Below are 16670 nucleotides of genomic sequence, written 5' to 3'. Positions count from 1 at the left end.
TGTGGTTGGCGGACTTCCCTGGTAGCACAGTGGTTAAGAATCTGCCTGCCAATGCAGGGGACACAGGTTCGATCCCTGGTCCGGGAAGCTCCCACATGCCGCGGAGCAACTAAGCCCATGTGCCACAACTACTGAGCCTGTGCTCTAGAGCCTGAGAGCCACAACTACTGAGCCCGCGCTCTAGAGCCTGAGAGCCACAACTACTGAGCCCATGCGCCTCAACTACTGAAGCCTGTGCGCCTAGAGCCCGTGCTCCGCAACAAGAGAAGCCACTGCAATGAGAAGCCCACGCACTGCAACGAAGAGTAGCGTCCACTCATTGCAACTAGAGAAAGCCCGTGTGCAGCAATGAAGACCCAACACAGCCAAAAAATAAATTAATTAATCAAAAAAGAAAAAATTTTAAAAATAAAATAAAATTGTGGTCGGTGATGGTCGCACAATACACTGAATGCCATTGAATTGTGCACTTTAAAAGGGGGAAGGAACACTGTATGGGACATGAATTATATCTCAGTAAAGCTGTTTTAAAATGAGTTCTATCTCACTAATCAAAGAAATGAAATTAGAACAAAGAGGCATCTTTCACCTATCAATATGACCATGATAAAAAAAAATGGTATCAATGAGGGTACAGAGACAGCAATTTTCAGAGATTTTGGTGATAATGCAATTTAGTACGACTCTGGAAAGCAACATGTATCAAAAAGAAAAATGTGCATTTCTTTTGATCCAGTAGTTCTACTTCTTATAATTTATTATTAGGGAAGTAACTGGACTAGTGTGCTAAAATGTATGTACAAAGACAGCCACCACGCCTTGATTAAATCACTGAACACTGGAAAACTAAATGCCTATCAAAGGTGGACTAATTAAAAAAAATTATGGCTACAGACCTCATGAAATCATATGCAGTCATGAAAAGTAAGGTGGACCTCAAGTGACCCCAGTCAAAGCCACATGGAACGTAAGGGCCCAAAGCCAAGCCCTATCCAAATCCTTGACCCACCAAAAATTGTGAGATACAACAGCAAAATGATTATTTGAGGCAAACAAAATTAGTAACAATAATAATGTAGACCTTCATGCTTTCATGAAAAGCTGTCTATAACATATTAATCTACAAAGGAAAGTTATAAAATAGTACCATAAAGTCATTTGGTTTTTCTTTATTAACTTTATATTTTGTACCTGTTCTTAGAAAAACTTTGTTAAGATTATTTGGTGGTTATTTCTGGGCGGGGGTGGGATCGTGTTTATAATTATGTAGTGTTTGAATGTTTTACAAGTGTCCACTATTTTTATAAACAAAAAACATTCCACTTTGCGGGGGGGGGGATCAGAAGAATCAGGAGAAAACAATGAACAATTAAATATAAAAAATAAAATTGTAAAGGTACTAGAAAGTATTAAATGAATATTTTGTAATGCAAAAGTGGTAAAGGCCTTCATAAAAATATGTAAAGCAGTGGCTCCTAACCAATCCCCAGTAAAGCCTCTTCAAATACAGATTCCCCATTTGTCCCTTCCAGAGACTATGATTCACAAATCTGGGGCGGAGCCAGAGGCATTTCTATTTGTTAAAGTTCCACAGGGGGTGCTTTATTATATTTAGCTTTCTACTTTTTAAAGATTTTCCAAAATGAACATGTATGTACTTTTACAGTTAGAATAAAACAAGACATTTAAGAGCAAAAGGGCCACAGGTGATTCTGATGTAGCGGCAGCCATGCATAACGGGAAGGCGCCAGGGCCAGGCCACTGTAATGGCAACCAACAAACTAGGAAAAATATCTGGAACACACAAGACAAAGCAAATAACACTGCAGGTATTATTCTTTTTCCTCTCCTTGGCCAGTCTTTATTTCTCAAGGACTTTGTGCCAGGCTCTGTGTTCAGCGCCCAACAGCATCAGCTCACTTAATACCCACCCACCCACCCCCAAGGGAGGACTAAGTCAGGGCCCAAAGTGGCACTGGGCAGTGGTGGAGAGGGGGATCTAGCAGTAGAGTGCCCATCTTTTTTTTTTTTTTTTTTAATTAATTAATTAATTTATTTATTTTTGGCTGCACTGGGTCTTCGTTGCTGTGCGTGGGCTTTTTCTAGTTGCAGCGAGCAGGGGCTACTCTTCGTTGCGGTGCGCGGGCTTCTCATTGCAGTGGCTTCTCTTGTTGCGGAGCACGGGCTCTAGGCGCACGGGCTTCAGTAGTTGTGGCAGAGTGTCCACCTTTTAACCCTCCTGCTGCCCACCTTGTCAGAGGGTTGCCCACCTTGCTTTATAAAGCATTCTAAGAGAATCTAACAGAAAAACTGGCCAAGGACAGGAACTAAGCAACTCAAAAAATAACAGCATACTGAACATAAATACTTTAATTCTTACCAGTAATCAAGAAATGCAAATCAAAATAAAAAGACACCGTTTCCTCCTATCAAAGGACAGAGTGATAATCCCCAGCCTTGGGAGCATCGTGCAATACTAGTGACCTGGTTCGTGGCTTTTGTTGGAAGGCAATACAACAGTATCCATTAAAGGCCTTAAAATATATGAAATTTGCATTTCAGTAACTCCCATCAGATCACATGCAATTCCTAATCATGGAAGGGGGAGGTTACCATGGTGTGGGAGTCACATTGGTGCAATCGTGACCCCCCCCACCCCTGCCTGTCAACATTTTGAACGATGGATAACAGCAGGTGAACACAAAGCACACGCTCTAAGGGCTGTGGAGGGTACAGCCCACTCACCCCTTTTCAGTCTTTGCTAGATCTTTGCTCTTTGCATGTGTCACTTGTCACCGTAACTCAACCATCATTTACACCCCTGTCCATCACACGACCTTGAAACGCAAACATTTTATATTTATTCTGGTGTATTCCTTAATTTTTAAAGCAGTTTGATGTATTTTTATTAGGGTTGCGCTATTGTTACATAGGTCTGAGTAACCAGCACCAACCCCATTTTTTAAAATGCCCTTTATTCTATCCTAAGGATAGAATCACAGATATGCACAAGGAGTATGTATAATAAAGTTTATTCTGGCATTCTTTCTAGAAAAGGAAGTTATTTTCCATGAAGCGTCCAAGAACAGATTATAATGTCTGCAAAGGACTCTGTAATGCAAACAGTAAGAAGCAGACACTGACCAAGACAGAAGAGGGAATGAAAGTGCTTCCTCCTGACACACAACCACTGCCCCCAATTCATGTCGGGCTGGGATTCCTAGAGATGGCCCTTCAGGATCAACCTGGCCCAGACCTTCTACATTACTGATGGAGTCCAGACCCACACTCCTCTGACATACTCCCCTGACCCACCTGGAAACTTTACTTCTTCCCAACCTCCACTTAAAAGTCAGAAAATGACACCAAAGCAAACACCAGGTGGGACAAAGCGTTGTTCTGCAATATTTGCTTGTTCTGATTTCCCCAGAAGGACCCTAGAACAGCTGGGTACACAAAGCTTTGCAGTCATAAAATAAAGAATATGCTCATTAAATGCAGAGCTATCAAACTAGGAAGAAGTGATAATCACCTGAGATGATAAAGATCAATTGGTAAGAAACAGAACATAGTTGTTTAGATAGAAGGAATAATGTTTCTTGTGTTTTCTCCTTTTTGCTTGGTGTTTGTTGATTTTTTTAAAAAATAAGATTACCTTACAATTTAAGATTTAAATTCAATAGGGAAATAATTTAAAATGAGCAAGCTGGACCAGAATGATTTCTAAGCAATCTTTCAAATCAGAAACGCTGTGATTTCACAGCAGAAAACAAATGGCTAAGTCAAGAAAGAAAACTCGATGGGTGAGCCAGAGGGCAAAGGCACAGGACTGACAACTGGACAGACCCACTCTCTCCCCTACCCTAAGGTCACTCTTTCCGACCCAGAGAGTCAGTCTGCCATGGAGGGCTGAGTGGTCAAATGCACCTGTGCAAAGAAACCCTAAAAGGTAAAAGCTGCTGAATCTATTCCAACAGCCAAGGTGACAGGCCAACCAGACCAGCAGGTCTTAACTGAGTTAAGGGGTCCTTCACAGCATCAGGTCCATTCACCGAATGAGAATTACCAATCTACTAAAAACTTTTAAGGAATAATCTTCCTGACCACCAATATATATGAACATATTCTTCAAGAACATTTATTACAGTAAGTTTTTGATAACTTGGCAAATTAATCATTTGACTGAAAAATTAGTTTTTGGTGACTTGAGCCTTAGGGCCATTTCAGATAATTGTGGAAAAAAGTATAAAGAAGTTAGGGTAATTAGGGCTGCAAAAAGACTGTTGTGGTTCCTGGCTCTTCAGACACAGTATTGCACTTTTACATCTTTGGTAGCTACGACTATCTCCTTCCAGATCCATCAAATGTGCTATCTACTGAGTTCTTCTTCCTTTTAAAAAATAGATTTTTTATTTAAAAAAATTGTTTTAATTTATTTTTAATTTTTTTAATACAATCTTTTAAGGTGTCTACTGAGTTCTTCTTAGAATGGTCACTTCATTTTCCAGAAACACCTGTATTTGCTGCTATCGAGCAGGCAGAAATTCCAGCACTAGTATGTGGTGGGCGCAGCTTGTTTAGACATGAAGAACCTTCCTACCGAGTCTCTACTTTACATGAAGTGAGAGGGCTGAATGTCTCTGGAGATAATTTATGTTGTTTTACCCAGAAAGTTTCATTGAAGAAAAGGCTACGCTAATTAGACCCTAGAAAAGACACTGTTGGTTAATGGAAACTCATCTTGGAAAGAAGTTAAATGATCTTGATTGAGCACTTGCAATACATACAGTTGGTTCCTAATATCAAAGAATACTGTTAATTTTTCTCCATTTATAGTTTCCTGATATTCGCAACACATCATATTTTGTGCTTAGGCTATGTTTCCCAGCTGATATTTATTGCCAAAACAAAAGGGGATGAGTTAAAACAGTAGAAAGGATTTATACAGGTACTAATAAGAATTTTAGAACTAAAAGTTATTCTTCAAAGCCCTCACATACACATTTTCTCAGAGATCTTCAAGTTACAGGTGAAGGCAATAAGTTGAGAATACGAAAGGTAAACTCCTAAAATTACAAAAACACTTGGATGGCTAATAATTACAGGCAAGCGCTCACTTCCCAACCTTGTCCCCTGTTTTCCAATTCAATTACTAAGGCATAATTCATAGCCACAGAGTGATTTTCTACAGAAACTGCTCTCACAGTGAAGAGCTGACAAGACTCTTCACTCGTCGTTTCCAGACAAGGACGAGAGTGCCGGGAAGCACTCTCCCCAGTCCTAGGGTTGAGGGAAATACTAGACCACCGGTGATTTTAAATTCATGCTTGTGAAGTACAAGGAGCTAGTGGACAATGGTATGCGAACATGAGCACCTCCGCAGGGCAACTAAAACTGTGAGATGAGCCAATCAAAGACAACAACAAAGAGGAGACCCTTGGGTTCACAAAGTTCAATCAGTTCAAGTCTTGCTCCCCCAGTGATCAGAAACTGGACATGGAGGACAGAAAATCATGAGAGAAAAGACAGAAAAGGTGGAGGGAGACAGGGAAGCCTTCTGAAGTGGACTCAAGACTAACAAAGTAGCCCACTCCACAGTGGGGCAGCCGGGCATCAGGTCACTGACACTGCAGGGGACAGTGGCTCTCAAAGACTAATCTACATCAAAATCACCGGAGGAGCTTATTTAAAGCTGCAGTTCCAGTGCAAAAGAAAGAACAAGTCCATCTATTTGGCAATTATCCTGAACCGCCTTACAGGGAAGTAGGTGGCATACACTGGAAAACTGAGAAAGAAAAAACCTAAGGTTTCACAAATAACAGTGACAGACAAGAACACAGATTCCTCACCCTCTTCTAAGAGATTCTGAACCAGGAGGACAGGGTGGGGCCCAAGAACCAGTCCCACTGACGCAGTGGGTCCACTGACACGCTGAGAAACAGAGAGAACTAACCCCAAAACACACAGCTTGCCCTGGAAGAGCCGTAGCTAATGGCACTACCCCACATCTTTGTTATTCTGGCAGGACACAGAACACAGTTCTACAACCCTCCTCTGCATGGACAGTCAGTACCAGCGACAGTTTCCTTCACTTTAGAGACATGAATCAGCAGCTGCCTGGGGGCCTCGTCCAAAGCCTCCAAGTTCAAATTCTCTGACACACGACCAAAATCCTAACACCATTCTCATGAGCTATTTTATTTTATTCTTCTGTGAGCAATTTTAAATAAGCAGCACTCCTGATGATTTTCCTCCATTACAACTTTAAGAATGGCAGTCTCCATAATACAGTTCTTACTTTTTCTCAAAACAACAACGTAACAAAAAACCCCAACACGTATGAACTTTCTATTAGAAATAACGCTTGTAAAATAAGCTCAAAATGGATTAAAGACCTAAATGTAAGGCCAGACACTATAAAACTCTTAGAGGAAAACATAGGCAGAACACTCTTTGACATAAATCACAGCAAGATCCTTTTTGACCCACCTCCTAGAGAAATGGAAATAAAAACAAAAATAAACAAATGGGACCTAATGAAACTTCAAAGCTTTTGCACAGCAAAGGAAACCATAAACAAGATGAAAAGACAACCCTCAGAATGGGAGAAAATATTTGCAAACGAAGCAACTGACAAAGGATTAAACTCCAAAACATACAAGCAACTCATGCAGCTCAATATCAAAAAAACAAACAACCCAATCCAAAAATGGGCAGAAGACCTAAATAGACATTTCTCCAAATAAGATATACAGATCACCAACAAACACATGAAAGGATGCTCAACATCACTAATCATTAGGGAAATGCAAATCAAAACTACAGTGAGATATCATCTCACACCAGTCAGAATGGCCATCATCAAAAAATCTACAAACAATAAATGCTGGAGAGGGTGTGGAGAAAAGGGAACCCTCTTGTACTGTTGGTGGGAATGTAAATTGATACAGCCACTGTGGAGAACAGTATGGAGGTTCCTTAAAAAACTAAAAATAGAACTACCATACGACCCAGCAATCCCACTATTGGGCATATACCCTGAGAAAACCATAATTCAAAAAGATTCATGTACCACAGTGTTCACTGCAGCTCTGTTTACAATAATAGCCAGGACATGGAAGCAACTTAAGTGTCCATCGACAGATGAATGGATAAAGATGATGTGGCACATACATACAATGGAGTGTTCGCCATAAAAAGAAATGAAATTGAGTTATCTGTAGTGAGGTGGATGGACCTAGAGTCTGTCATACAGAGTGAAGTAAGTCAGAAAGAGAAAAACAAATACCGCATGCTAACACATATATATGGAATCTAAAAAACAAAAAAAAAAAGGTTCTGAAGAACCTAGGGGCAGGACAGGAATAAAGATGCAGACGTAGAGAATGGACTTGAGGACACGGAGAGGGGGAAGGGTAAGCTGGGACGAAGTGAGAGAGTGACATGATATATACACTACCAAATGAAAAATCGATAGCTAGTGGGAAGCAGCCACATAGCACAGGAAGATCAGCTTGGTGCTTCGTGACCACCTAGAGGGATGGGATAGGGAGGGTGGGAGGGAGACGCAAGAGGGAGGAGATCTGAGAATATATGTATATGTATGGCTGATTCACTTTGTTATAAAGCAGAAACTAACACACCATTGTAGAGCAATTATATTCCAAAAAAGATGTTAAAAAAAAAATAGAGGGCTTCCCTGGTGGCGCAGTGGTTGAGAATCTGCCTGCTAATGCAGGGGACACGGGTTCGAGCCCTGGTCTGGGAAGATCCCACATGCCACGGAGCAACTGGGCCCGTGAGCCACAATTGCTGAGCCTGCGCGTCTGGAGCCTGTGCCCCGCAACGGGAGGGGCCGCGATAGAGAAAGGCCCGCGCACCGCGATGAAGAGCGGTCCCCGCACCGCGATGAAGAGTGGCCCCCGCTTGCCGCAACTGGAGAAAGCCCTCGCACGAACCGAAGACCCAATACAGACAAAAATAATAAACAAATAAATAAATAAATAAATAAAAGAAAATCCTTTAAAAAAAAAAAAAAAAACTTTAAAAAAAAAAAAAAAAAATAGAAAGAAAGAACCCTTGTAGGAGACTGCAATGGGGAGCCCCACAGGAGACTCTGTGAGAGAAACTGATGATAAGGTCCCTTTGGTCACCAAACTTTCTTAGATTAGATAAGCCCAAGATGTGTCCCACTTCGAAACAGTGCTCCTTTAAAACAATCCCAGACCCATCATGAAGGTCAGCAACGACCTAATTGACAAATCCAGTGCCAAATGATGTCTGAATTTCCCTCCTTCCTGCAAATGCTCCCTTGCTCTCCGTGTTATGACTTTTTCAGGTGAAAACAGCAAGAAGGGTAATGTCACCAAGGAATCAGGCGGCCTCCTCTTCCAGAGGACTGCCCTGGAACAACTCTCCCCCACTCCACGCACTCTCAGGCAAATCTCTCCTTTGAGAAGGTCCACATGGACCTTGAAGTCAGGCCACAGAAAGACAACCCAACTTATACCCCTGCCTAAACCTGTTCTTCTTTGTCAGTAAAATTTACATAATTTTGAAATTCTTATATCCATGTGAGCTATCCTAGAAAACTGGATAGTGAACATATATTTAATAGTTGTCACTCTTATTAATTCCAATTATGAACAAGTAACGTAGTTAGTATACATACTGCGTCTTATTAGACCTAAAACTTGTTTCTAAAATACATCCTGATTTCAAAGATGCTACAACTGTGAAAAAAATTTGCATCTCAGAATCATGAAATACAATGTAATAATATGGTAAAAGTTCTAAGAAGCTTCAAAAATCTGTAGAAAGTTAAGAAATTACAAATAAAATGGCCAAAGACAGAGCTGCAACGAAATCCATGTGAAAATTTAGGGAGATGTGGTATTTGCTTTTGAATATTGTCCTGGGGATATATATGCCCTCAAAAGGACCCCATTTGCAATAGGGTCTCTGAACCTTTTGGAGCTCCAGGCAGCACATCCCAGAGGCAGCCCATAGACCGTGGTGATCAACAGGTCTCCATGACTACGGGCCACACTTAAGTCTCACGGAAGATGGTCCACGCTTCCTGACCGTCCCACAGATCCCCTGCATATTCCAGCGACGCTCTTTGGCCTTCATCTCACTCACCATCTCAGCAGCCACCATCTCTGCCTGTCCAAACGATCTCCTCTCTCGGCTTCAGTGACATCAGTCCCTTGCTGTCCCCTTTGCCAGCTCCTCCTCTGCCTGGTCTCTCTCCCTGTGCTCCCCTCCGAGCCATGGCATCCACTCCACAGCCCTTCTACCATAGCATGCTTACCGCCAGCTCCCGATGGACAGTGGCTGCCCTACTTGTATGTCCACCCATCTGCCTGGCCTCTTCACCTAGACATCTCACAAGCATCTCAAGAGGAGCATGTCTTAACTGGAATTACAAATGCCCTCCCCTTCATCACCCTTCTCCCAGTCTGTTCCTCTGCTAGCTCTGTAAATGGTCCCGCCTCCCACCAAGTCATCTCACACAGTGACCCCACACATCCACTCTAGTGGCAAATCTCATCTGGTCTCCTGTCCCCTCTGTAATCAATGGCCTCCAGGCCCCCATCTCCACTAGCCTAGAGCACTGCACTGCAGTGGCCACTGCCACCCATGGCCCTCCTTGAGACGGCTCCTGCCCAGCCCCCAATATCCACTTCACACCGCTTTCCTCTCACCCTTCCCACTGGACTTCTGCTGGCTCCTACACAAGCCAATGCTCTCCCAGTGCCCTGGGGTCTCCGTGGCTTCTGCTCATCCTTCCAATCTTGCCCTTAAAACCCCCTATTTGGTGCGGCCTTCTCTCTGATGGCTCCACCTAAGTAGGTCCCTGTGTCAACCTCAACCTCTCCGTGCTACTCAGACCTGTTGGAGCAGTTTGCGTTTGTAATTATTTGTTTTCCATCACCACCACCCCCAATTTCACGAAAGAGGGGTGAGCTCTACGTAACTCACACCAGCACTCCAGATGCACCTGGGCTCAGAGAAGGTGCTCAACAAATGAGACGAGTTAAAGGAACGGCCACATCCCCTCGCTTCCTGAGCATCACCAGTGCTGCGGGAATCCTCTAGGAGAGGAGACAAGCATGAGTCCCTCGGCCAGTGACCAAGTGTCAATCGTCCCATAAAGAGCTCAACCAGGGCACCAGGTGATTCGGTATCAGAGTCCTGAGCTCAACTGTTTGGCATGCTGAACCTAGCTGGGCTTTAAAAGACCACTCCCCAAAGCATGACAAAAAACACAAATATGTTCAAGGCTCCAAATTTTTCTTTTTTTTTAATTAAAGAAATTTAGGGCTTCCCTGGTGGCGCAGTGGTTGAGAATCTGCCTGCTAATGCAGGGGACACGGGTTCGAGCCCTGGTCTGGGAAGATCCCACATGCCACGGAGCAGCTGGGCCCGTGAGCCACAACTACTGAGCCTGCGCATCTGGAGCCTGTGCCCCGCAACGGGAGGGGCCGCGATAGTGAAAGGCCCGCGCACCGCGATGAAGAGCGGTCCCCGCACCGCGATGAAGAGTGGCCCCCGCTTGCCGCAACTAGAGAAAGCCCTCGCACGAACCGAAGACCCAACACAGCCAAAAATAAATAAATAAATAAATAAATAAAGTAGCTATAAAATTAAAAAAAAAAAAAAAAAAAGAAAAGAAATTTAGATCTTTGGTAACTGCTCTCCCTCACTGTACAAAAATCTCTGGGCTCCAAGGGGCCAGAAACAATTTAGAAAACTCAAGGAAGACAACAAAACATGTTTGAGGAACTGCAAATAAGGAATGTAAACACACCCCAAAGGGCTCGGAGCCACTAAAACATGACACCAGGACATACTGAAGAAGCTTTGGGCCTTGCAGACAAGAAGTTACATAGCCCTGAACGAACCTAAAGCCCTCAGACCCTCAGCCTCTACATCTGTAAAATGGGAGGTGAATGATGTCTTTCAACAGGCTGTCGAAAGAATAAGGTAAAACACAGGGTGAGAAAGCACTTAGAAAGATATTGGGCAAATTATGTGCACTTGCTGCCCTGCTTCTCTGTCAGTCCCCTCTGGTTCCTGTGCTGCGCCCGATAGCGTGAAGTCCGTGGCCGGGTCACCTGGCCTGGTGAAGCCTGCCCCGAGCCCCGCGGTAAACGTCTGAGGACTTCACTCCAAAGGCACCAGCTGCGGATCTCTCCAAGAGTCCACCCGTGCCCCTGTGGGAAAGTGGTGGCTAGGCTCCCATACACCAAGATACTTCCCCAGTTCACCATGCAGGTAGCCTGCTAAGGCCAAGGCAGGGGGAGGGGGGAGAGAACTGGTTTTATCTGTTAGACGTCACAGACAGAAGGATGAGATGTTACTGCTACTGCCTCCCCCAACCATTCCCCGGAGCAGGGCTTTCAACTGGGGCCAACTACAGGGGGGTCGGTGTGCAGGGCTGTGAGCATCGAGTGGGTGAAGGCCAGGGATATTGTTAAACATCCCACAATACACAGGATGGCCCCCACAACAGAGAAAGATCCCACCCCAAACATCAATAGTGCCAAGGGCGAGAGAAGCCTTCCCTAGCCCAAAGGGCTCCAGCCCAGGCACAGGTGGAGGCAACCAGAAGCCTCTTTCCAGTCTGGTCCGAACCTGCCCTTGACAAGCACACCACTCTCAGGAATTCAGTCCCCTGGAGCCGCAGAGGCAGGAAGAGGAACCTGCAGTGAAAGGATTCTGCCACTAAGTTGGGGGTAAAGGAGAAAGGATGAAAAAGTGGGCCTGGAGAAGATCTAAAAAAAGAAAATGGAAGAAAATGTTAGGTCAGGGTTTCTCAGACTACAAAACACAGAATGTCTGTGAAAAGCAAACACTCTTACTCTGAAGCCAAAATGTGCTCCAGGTCACTGACCAAACCCAGGTGACAATCAACAGTACTGAAGTCCACGCTACTGCCCTCCCAGTGAGGACTGGAAAAGGAAAGGCAGGCGAGAACAGGAAGAGCAGGGCTGGGGATCCTGGCCTGCCGCCCCCAGGGCTGAGAGGAGTCGTGTGAAGGGAGCAGTGGGCTTTGTTGTAAGTTCTGGGTCTGTATGGCCGGGAACAGGGCAATCCTGGCAACAAAAAGTTACTGGAAGGAGAGAAGCAGATCCAGGAAAGTTACAGGGGGATGATCAGAAGAAGAAATAAAGAAGTAAAAACTTGAAAACAGATCTCATTGCTTGTACCCTTTCTTTTTAAAGAAGGAAGAATGTGGCAAACTGAGAGCGAATCTGATTAGGATACCTCGGGAATCTGACTAGGATACCTCAGTATCACTCTCTTCTCTGATTTTTTTTTGTTTTTGGCTGCGTTGGGTCTTCAATGCTGTGCACAGGCCTTCTCTTGTTGTGGTGAGTGGTGGCTACTCTTCGTGTGGTGCATGGGCTTCTCACTGCAGTGACTTCTCTTGTTGCAGAGCACAGGCTCTAGGTGCATGGGCTTCAGTAGTTGCAGCACGCAGGCTCAGCAGTTGTGGCGCACGGGCTTAGCTGCTCCGCGGCATGTGGGATCTTCTTGGACCGGGGCTCGAACCCGTGTCCCCTGCATTGGCAGGCAGATTCTTAACCACTGAGCCACCAGGGAAGCCCCTTTTTCTGATTTTTAACAAAAACAAAGAGAAAGAGATCCAACTCTTCCTGCTTCCAGCAGCCTCAAAACTTCTAAGTACTGTAAGCAGTCAATTCCTTAGTTTTGGCAAACGTACCAAGATTACAGAAGATGTTAACATCAAGGGAAGCGGGTGATGGAGATAGAGGAATTCTTGGCTGTACCTTTACAACAAATACTTCAAATTAAAGTTTTTTAAAAATCAAAAGACAAAAAGCAACTTTTTCTGAACATAATCCCCCAGCTTTCTTCTGAGCCTTCCCAAATCACTCTGCACAACTATGTGGATGGCAGCCCTGGCAGGGCAGGCCAAGGGGGGAGGAGGGCGGCTGCTCCAGGCCCTGACGCATCGCTAAAGGCACATCAGAGACGCAGAAGCCAGGTATGCACGGTGAGGTCCGACAAAAGAACACACTTCCCCTTAGTGGCCGGAATTAAAAGAGATGCCATTTTGTGGCACAAAAGGAGCTATTTTCCCATTAATATCTGGGTTAGTTAGGTTGAGAGTTCCAAGGGTAGTTTCTATTTTATAGGTAGGAAATCTCAAGGAGAATGAAGACCTGTGAAACCATCTGTCAAGTCAGACAGGACACACACATCTCACAGACAAGGTACAGTTCTCTGAAGATAAATGTCCTTTGTAACAGAAATGGATGGACTGCTACTGACAGCTTCAACCACTAACAGACGGGAAGTGTAAAAAAGCCTATCTCTCCAATTCTCTTGGCTCTATTGCTGAATCAAGAGGGTGACTCTGGAGGAAAGTCAAAATGACTCACGGACATGAACGCTCTCCCTCCACATAGGGACCCCGGGAGGACTAGCTGAATCATCTTAACTAGCCCCTTACGGGCAGCTCATCACAGAAAATTAAACTCACTGAGAAAGCGTACGCATAAGAAATACAGGTTATTTTCCTTTCACCCATGATGCACTTTTAGTTGCAGATCTTCACTGTCAGCACGATAAAATCCACACACCAAAGCACCCACTGGAGACCCACAGCTCTGAGACCAAGGGCAACTTACCATGTTTGGCACGTTGGTGACTGAAGCATTCTTGATGTCTGCAGCGAAGGGAGGCAAGCTATTGACCATGCTCTGCTTGCTGGGCAGCTGAGGGTTCACTCCAGGGGCTCCCATCTGCTGCCCTCCAGTTTGACTAAAGGGTTGTCCAAATGGACTTGTGTTACCAGTCATTCCCATCTGAAACAAAAAGAGCAACGTCAGCCATCCTGACGCGACCACATATGAAAGGAAGAGCCTCAGAAACACTCACTCTGACCCACTGAAGCAAAAATCGTTACTTCCTGTAAAATCTTCATTTCAATTATAAATTAAAGGCTCATTCTCAGGGTTCACAATTAGGATTATGAACAGAGCAACTTGCTCAAACAGCTACAGACTAAAGGCAGAAGACTAGTGAAGCTGCTCCCAACAACCCCATCTGTCCCCTCCTCCTAAATATCATCCCAAGAGCCAGCAATTTTCCACCCTTACCCCTCAGCCATACTCCTCACGCCAAGTCCCCTACCCTGAGAGTGGCACCGACCCATTAAGATCATTTGGAAAACAAAATCTTCCAGAATAACTGACAAAGGGGAGCTCCTTCAGTTTAATCCTTAATTACTCTATAAGTAATTAGTTTCTTTCAGCTACCACCCCCCAATCAGATTTAAGTTTCCATTAGTTCAAAATGCACAGTAGAAATACTGACAAATCATATAATGTCTGGGATCTGCTTTAAAACCTAGTGAGGCAAGGGGTAGCATCGATGAAAAACGACTGGACAAACGTCGGTGACTCCTCACCAGGGGACAGGTGTGGGGGGTTGTTATACTAGCCCCTCTAATATTATACGTATTTGAAGTTTTCCATAATAAAGTCTTATCTTAATTACAGTGAAATAAAAGAAACTGTAGAGTAGATAAAGCCAAGAATGGAAAGGAGGAACCCCACCTATGCCGCGGAGTGGGGCAGCAAGCAACCACAGGAGTTAGAGATCCCCTCCAGTCAAGAGCCCCCGGCCAGGTTCCCGCCAGACCCCTGAGCTCTAACCTCCACAGGCATGAATCCGGGAATCTCCACAGTGATGCCCTGCTGCTCAGCCGCCCCCTCTGGAGAAGCAGAGTCTCATTACTAAGAGAGTGGCTTTTTTAGTCTGCCTGCTTTGCTTTCTCACGAAGTTGCAACAATCCATCTGCTGCCTACTGCCTGCTCTACTCTTCTGCTGTCCTGGTGCATTTGATGTTTAGAAACTGGGAGGAAGAAGTCTCCTGAAGGGAAGACCCCCCCTTCCCTAGGGGACAGAGTTTCCATTCAAGAAATCACAGCTCAGTTCTCTCCACCAACCTCACATGGTGACTGCACCAGCCCGTTCACACTGGTTAACTCACATTCCTTCTATGGACCTTTACCTCACCTGAAAGATGAGTATCTTGCACAAGACAACTGCATTATTTCTTTCAGCTCTAAAATTCTAGGGCTGCAAACAAACAGATGCTCAACACAATCGACCCTTTCCTGCTGAAATGTCTGCATAAAAACACAAATAAAACCAAACTACTGTAACCAAAAAGATCTTGTTCTGGCATTTTCATATGTACTGGTGGTTTCCACATATAGCCCTCACAGCGGTACTTCTCAATTTTTTGAAAGTGAACACATTCTAGCTGCCACTTTTGCCTTACTTGCTTTACTCGAGTAAACTGAAACAAATTTAAATTCAACTGAAATTCAAAGTCAACTTGAGAAAACTGAAACAAAAACAAATTCTTTACGAAGCCCACCAAGTAGGCTCAACTCTGAATTCAGATGATTTAATCAAGGCAAGACTTAATCAGCAAACTTTTAACATAAAGGACATTTCTGATTCTCAACTAGGTTCCTTCAGTTGTTATCTGAAACAGAAAAACTGAAGCAAAAATCTACATTTTCAGGAAGTGTTACACTAAATTAAGTCCACGTAATGATTACTTCTTGTAGAATTCTGCATAAACTCAAACACTGCTCTCAGAGCCCCAAGAATTTGGGGAAAAAACATGGTTATAATTTCCATTTCCTAAATTTCTTTTTTTTTTTTTTTTAATTATTTATTTTATTTATTTACTTTTGGCTGTGCTGGGTCTTCATTGCGGTGCGCGGGCTTCTCACTGCTGTGGCTTCTCGTTGCAGAGCACAGGATCTAGGCACACGGGCTCAGTAGTTGTGGCTCGTGGGCTCTAGAGCACAGGCTCAGTAGTTGTGGCGCACAGGCTTAGTTGCTCCGTGGCATGTGGGATCTTCCCGGACCAGGGCTCAAACCCGTGTCCCCTGCATTGGCAGGCGGATCCTTAACCACTGCGCACCAGGGAAGTCCCCCATTTCCTAAATTTCATTTAAAATTTCTCTACTTAGGACCAAACATGTCAGAAGACACATGCATCAATTTACTCTCCATGAATCCGTGCTCACAGTCAGCCAGCGTTTACCTAGCGCCTGCTATGAACCAAGCCCGGTTCAGAACACGTTCGGATGCAATTTTCCTACTTGTCATAGAGCTCGCTCCATGTAACCACCCATCTGATAAACAAGAAAAATCAATGTTGTTTTGGAAGTTTCTAGTACTGATGAATCAAAGTGGATGGCAGCTGGGGAGTGGGAAAGGAGAGGCAACTGTCCTTCCACTGACGCCAACTGTCCAAGGCAGTCAGCCCTTTGGTGTAGAGAGGGACATAAATACCAAGAGCTCAACGAGCTTCCAAAGGGGACCTGTGCGGCTCAAAGTTCACCAGCCCTGTTAAAAACGTCTAAGGCTCTGCGAATATTGGGACGGCGTTCACACGATCACCTTGCCAGGGTGAAAACTGGGTGGGTGTGTGGTCTGGTCAGTTGGCTACTACTTGCCTGGTGAGCCTCTGGGACAAAGCACCAAAGTGCTGTGGACACTGACAGATTTCATCAGGAAATCGCTCTCACCTTTTCTTCTTGGCCATTCCATAGTGAAGGAAACCTCTCAACATGGTTTCAATCCTCATGGGGCAAGAACCAAGGTAA

General features: G+C 44.5%; 1 protein-coding gene across 2 annotated transcripts in view; it reads right to left on the bottom strand.

Moving 5' to 3' along the window:
• CREBBP (CREB binding protein) overlaps window positions 1–16670 on the bottom strand; it is a 130584-nt gene that overhangs the window by 59802 nt on the left and 54112 nt on the right. For both annotated transcript variants that reach the window (XM_007181543.2, XM_007181546.2), the window contains exon 3: window positions 13665–13841. In XM_007181543.2, coding sequence (XP_007181605.2) covers window positions 13665–13841 — 177 coding nt within the window. The remainder of the gene's footprint in view (window positions 1–13664; window positions 13842–16670) is intronic.

Source organism: Balaenoptera acutorostrata, chromosome 15 (genome assembly GCF_949987535.1).
Source record: "Balaenoptera acutorostrata chromosome 15, mBalAcu1.1, whole genome shotgun sequence".
In the NCBI taxonomy this organism is placed as follows: domain Eukaryota; kingdom Metazoa; phylum Chordata; class Mammalia; order Artiodactyla; family Balaenopteridae; genus Balaenoptera; species Balaenoptera acutorostrata.
Note: the sequence above shows the minus strand (reverse complement) of the source record. Positions and strands in the feature narration are given on the sequence as shown.